The sequence below is a fragment of the Geotrypetes seraphini genome, chromosome 6, assembly GCF_902459505.1.
Source record: "Geotrypetes seraphini chromosome 6, aGeoSer1.1, whole genome shotgun sequence".
NCBI classification, from domain to species: Eukaryota; Metazoa; Chordata; class Amphibia; order Gymnophiona; family Dermophiidae; genus Geotrypetes; species Geotrypetes seraphini.
Window position 1 is genome coordinate 121,046,933 of NC_047089.1, and position 6,000 is coordinate 121,052,932.

Sequence of the window (6,000 nt, forward strand, 5' to 3'; positions counted from 1 at the left end):
GATCATAGGCACCAGCTTTTTGGGTGCTGTAGCACCCCTAATATTTTACCTGTAAGTCTATAGAACTGGGGCAGCAAGTTCCATGCTGCAGAGCTACAATAAACACAGGAAGGAAGTGATTCTGTATCCTAATTACTGCTCATACTTCCCTCTGAAGTATGGGCATGGTGAAGTGGTCTACAAGAAATTTGTAATATAATTATTCTGCAATTTATGTAATAACATTTAATAACATAGTAAATGATGGCAGATAAAGACTTCCACGGTCCATCCAGTCTGGCCAGAAGTCTCACACTCATCATCTAGTAATTATTTATTTTATTTGCTAAGTTCCTCTATTAGATGTCTTCCCTTCTTCCCCCCCACTCCCCCCACCCCATGATAAGCAAGATCTGCTCTCAGATGATTACTTATTCCACATAGTACGTCACGCTCTTTAAGATCCACCAATCAAAAACTCCTAACAGTTCCATCACTAAAAGTCATTGGAACTCGTCGCCCTGACATTTTTTCTGTAATAGCCCCACAATTATGGAACAGTTTGCCCCAGTATCTTAGAGTAGAAAATGATCTGAAACAGTTAAAAGCAGTTTAAAGAGTTTCCTTTTTAAAGATGCGTTTAATTTATAAGCTTAATTAAGGATTATTATCAAATTTTTCCTTTTTTATCTTTTTATTTCTCCATTATCTCCCCTACCTGTTGTTTTTACCATTTATGTTTTCTTTTATATATACGATTGTAGTTCTACCCTTTCTTTCCCCATGTATCTGTTAGTTTGTATGACTTTATTTATTATTTTGTATGATAATGTGTCAAACTTATGTATCCTTTTATAATTAATCTGATGTATCTATTTTTTATCTGTAAATCGCTTAGCAAATTAAATTAAGCGATCCAATAAGTCAAAAATAAACTTGAAACTTGATATGAATGTGGTATAAAATAGGCATACTTGCTCCTGATCCTTCTTGCCATATTTTATTTATTTATTGAGATTTATTATGAAGAACATAAGAATAGCATTACTGGGTCAGACCAGTGGCCCATCAAACCCAGTAGCCGTTCTCACAGTGGCCAATCCAGGTCACAAGTACCTGGCCAAAACCCAAGGTACCAATACAGGGCACACAAATACAGAAACCCAAAGGGTCCACTTGATTCTTGGCTAAGTCCTGTTACAGCTCTCCAAAGTTATCCTCTTTATAGCTCCTGATGAAGGGTATAGTACCTGAAACTGGTGCCGGTTGAGCTTAAAAAACTCGGTTATATAGTATGCCTTGTTGGACATCAAGGGGACATTCTGAACAGCGCTGGAAATGAACTTATCAGGCAAACATCGCAGATAAGTTTCAAGCTTATGATGGTGCACGGTGGAGCTTGAAAATAGCCTCCCTTAAAGTGTTATGCCTAGAGCACTGATTCGCCATAGCACCATAGCTTTTACTATTGCACTGAGGCCTCATATAATTATATATATTTATATCTATAAACAGAGCAGGACTAATTCTTCGGGGGGCCCCTAGACACACAAGTACACTGGGCTGCGTTGCCGTTCTAGGGGGGCCCGCGTTGCCGATCGATGCTGGAGGGGCCCATCACCGTTTGGAAAAAAAACAATGTTGATGCCCTCCTTCATCGGGCCCCCCTGACTATTTCGGGCCTAGGCACGTGCCTACTGGGCCAATTGGTTAATCTGGTCCCGTCTATAAAATAAAAATACAAATTTTATATTCAGTGCTACCCACCTTCCTTGATTTGTACCTGGGGATTTTTGATTATTACCAATACAGGGCAAGCAGAGATTCACCCATGTCAGATACACAGGACATAGATCAGGGGTGTCCAATGTCGGTCCTCGAGGGCCGCAATCCAGTCGGGTTTTCAGGATTTCCCCAATGAATATGCATTGAAAGCAGTGCATGCAAATAGATCTCATGCATATTCATTGGGGAAATCCTGAAAACCCGACTGGACTGCGGCCCTCGAGGACCGACATTGGACACCCCTGACATAGACCTTAGAAGTCCTTCTGTCCTCGGCCACATTGCCCCAGTGCTTCAATTACCATCAAAGCTAACTCCAGCCTGTCCTGTCTTGCCATATACAGGACTAAGGCAGTAGAAGTCCATCCAGCATCAGCTTCACTAACCCACTGCTGGGGCTGTATTTTAGCATCACTCCTGTGTATCATGAATGAAATTATGGCTGTTGATCTGATGATCTTTGAGTTTTCTTTCGATAAATACGCTATTAATATAAGTACATGAGTTGTGCTTTTTTTAAAATAAAGCCCATAAGGCACCAGACATTTTTATTCAAGAACAAATTGTACAAACTATGGATGCATTTCTGCTATACCGATATAATGTTAATTTAAGTTTATAGTGGCCATTTCCAATCCAGTCCTTGGAGCATACCTAGTTCCATGAGGATTTCAGGATATCCACAATGAATATGCATGAGATAGATTTGCATGCACTGGTTTAATTGCATGCAGATCTAACTTAGGAATATTCATTGTGGATATTCCTAAGTTAGATTCCTGAATACCTGATAAGGACTAGGTGTGCCCCAATAACTGGATTGGGAATAGCTATTAAACAGTTTAGAGCAGTGGTCTCAAACTCAGACCCTTAGTGGGGCCACATTTTGGATTTGTAGGTACTTGAAGGGCCACAGAAAAAATAGTTAATGTCTTATTAAAGAAATGACAACTTTGCATGAGGTAAAACTCTTTATAGTTTATAAATATTTCCTTTAACAGTTAAAGGAAAGATTTATAAACTATAAAGAGTTTTACCTTATACAAAATTGTCATTAACTATTTTTTCTGCAGCACTTACATTTAAAATTTAATATATTTCCTTTCTCAAAACTGACACATTTCAATCACTATATTGAAAATAAAATCATTTTCCCTACCTTTGTTGGCTGGTGACTTTATTTTTCTGTGCTTTTAACTATGTTTCCAGGGCCTTCTTGTCCTTTGACTGGTTTTCTCTCCATCTTCACTTTCTGCCTTGCATCCATCTTTGGCATTAACTTAATATTCAATTTTTTTGCTTTCTTTTCAAAATCTTCATTTCCATGTCTTACCTTCCCTTCTATCTCTCTCTTCTAACGTCTCTATTTCCATGGTTTGACATCTTTCTTTCCTTTCTCTCCCTCCCTTCCTTTCTCCTGGTCTGGCATCTGTCTCCTTCCCTCCCCAACTTTTTATTTTTTTCACCCTGCCCCCTTCTTTCTTTCTCTCTCTCTCCATGCCCCCTTTCTTTCTATATGTCTGTCTTTCTCTCTCTCTCCATGCCCCCCTTCTTTTTTTTCTTTCTCCCTGCCCGCCCTTTCTTTCTGTCTTTCTCTCTCCATGCCCCTTTCTGTCTGTGTCCCGTCTCCCTTCTTTCTTTCTGTCTCCCTGTCCCCCCCTTTCTTTCTTTATTTCTCCCTGCCCTCTCCCAAGCCACCACCATTGGGGAACAGGCCTCCACCGCCGCAATCAGGGAACAGGCTAGCACCGAGGTCTTAGCTCTCACTGCTTATCTTCCCCAGCGCGGGGCCGACCAATTCACGCCACCTGACGTCAATTCTAACGTCGGAGAGGAAGTTCTGGGCCAGCCAGGCAGCGATTGACTGACCCGGAACTTCCTCCCCGATGTTAGAATTGACATCGGGTGGCGAGAATTGGTCAGCTCCGAGCTGGGGAAGATAAGCAGGGAGAGCTAAGACCTCGGCGCTGGCCTGTTCCCCGATTGCGGTGGCTTGGGGGAGGGCAGTGTGAAGGGAAGCAGATTGGGGACCCCTGCTTTAGGCGAGCCACGAGCCATTTGCTGACATTCCCTCCAGAGAGACTTCTGCAAGTCCAATTACAGCAATCATGGTCTGTACGCGATTGTCCTCTCCACAATCAGAAAACTTGTGAAGTGGAAAGGACAGATCGCGGGCCACAAAATAGTCCCTGGGGGGCTGCATGTTTGAGACCGCTGGATGAAACCAAATAATAGCTTTTAAATGACTCTAAATGCATATGTATATATATGGATGCATTTGTATATATGCATATGTGTTTATATATAGGCAGTCCCCAGGTTTTTAAAACTGTGCTTAAGTTGGATTTGTATATAACTCAGAACGTGTAGATTTTAAGATTCTTGCTGCTTACCTCTGCTCCCAGCTGACAAAAGGGTCAACTGGCCCCACTAGTGTTCCCTCTAAGGTACAGCATGCACAACCACACACGGTTCTTAATGTGACAATGCATCATTCCTGAATCTTCTGCAGGATATGTGTAGGAATTGATGTCACTGAATGTACTGCTTAGTGAAATCAAATGAAGCCGTGACCACATTCTTAAGTATGAGTCATACTTAAGTCAGGCATTTGTAACTCGGGGACTGCCTGTTTAAATATGTTGAGCATTAGAATTAATACAGCATAGTATGCCATGGATTGGATTACAAATTTATAATCCCATAATAGTTGCATAAGGTGGAAGACCAACTTTTGATAATCCCCCATGGTAGACTTGCCTAATATTATTTTTCTTAGGGTTTTTTTTCTATACACATTTTTATCATAACCACAAAATAGGTAAGTCTTATTTTAATCAGGCCCATAGGGCCAGTTATTTTAAATATTTTATTATAGACACAAAATGGGGTTTTTAGTGTTGTAACCAGTTTTGATGGTCTATTTATTGTTTAGTCCCAGCTTCAGATTGATTCATTCTTCAGATTGGAACAGCATGAAAAACAGACTATTAAGAGCCAAAGGCTTCAGCGGGCTGTAACATGTATACTGAGAAAGGAGAGAGAGGAGAAAGCTGAAGAAAAAGAGGATACTACTACTGTTCTGGAGAAAGAAGTCACATTGAGCAAAAAAAGAAAGGATAAAAGACCATTGCAGATGTTGAATAAACCTCATGGAAGCAATAGGCACATTGAAAAGAGGAAGAGAGTTTCAAACATCGAACATGGAAATACAAGCTGTAGAAGTGGAGCATTCCACAGGGATATTCCACAGTTGTCCAAAAGATTTTCTATGAGGAACTTCCAAAGAAAAGCTACAGACATGAGCACAAGTGCCAGCACTTCTCAGGAGCCCCAAATCACATCAACAGGAGAAAGAGAAACTACAGAACTGAAAATCTGGCAGGGAAGTGATGTGACCAGTAGTTCCACTGAAGAAGAGGAAGAGAAAATAGTCAAGGTCACTGCCAAATCAGTCTTTGAACAGAAAAAAGGGAAATCAAAGTGTATGAGAGGAAGAAAGAAGTAATGATTTACTCTACAGTTTCATTTGATGGAATGTCTATTATTTTATTTTACCTTTTGCATATGAGTGGCATGATTTTCTGTGCTAATGAAGTTTTGGTACAAACACTTAAAAAAAAAGGAAGACCAGACATGAAATATTTGATTAAAGCCTTTGTCCATATAACTCAGTGGTCTCAAACTCAAACCCTTTGCAGGGCCACATTTTCGATTTGGAGGTATTTGGAGGTCCACAGAAAAAATAGTTAATGTCTTATTAAAGAAATTACAATTTTGCATGAGATAACTCTCTTTATAGTTTATAAATCTTTCCTTTTGGCCAAGTCGTAATAATAATATTGTAATTTATAGCTAAAGAGACATGTGATCAAGAAACTGTTTTATTTTACTTTTGTGATTATCATAAACATACCGAGGGCCTCAAAATAGTACCTGGCGGGCTGCATGTGGCCCCCGGGCTGCGAGTTTGAGACCACTGATATAACTTATTATAACATGAAACATTACATTACATTATATTTCTTATATTCCACTAATACCATATAATTCAATGTGGATTACAAAAAAACTAGACCCCTCTTTTACTAATTCATAGCGGTGTTAACTGCTCTGAAGCTCATAGGAATACTATGAGCACTGGAGCAGTTACCGCCGCTGCCAGTGCTAAAACCCGCGCTATGCTTTAGTAAAAGAGGGGATAGCTTATTAATGTTATTTATATAGGCTGTAATT

General features: G+C 40.0%; 1 protein-coding gene across 5 annotated transcripts in view; it reads left to right on the plus strand.

Moving 5' to 3' along the window:
• LOC117363217 (DNA repair protein complementing XP-G cells-like) overlaps positions 1-5,621 on the plus strand; it is a 650,515-nt gene extending 644,894 nt beyond the window's left edge. For all 5 annotated transcript variants that reach the window (XM_033950644.1, XM_033950648.1, XM_033950643.1 and 2 more), the window contains one exon: positions 4,700-5,621. In XM_033950644.1, the coding sequence (XP_033806535.1) occupies positions 4,700-5,272 (573 nt within the window). In that variant the 3' untranslated portion in view covers positions 5,273-5,621. The remainder of the gene's footprint in view (positions 1-4,699) is intronic.
• The last annotated feature ends 379 nt before the right edge of the window (positions 5,622-6,000 follow it).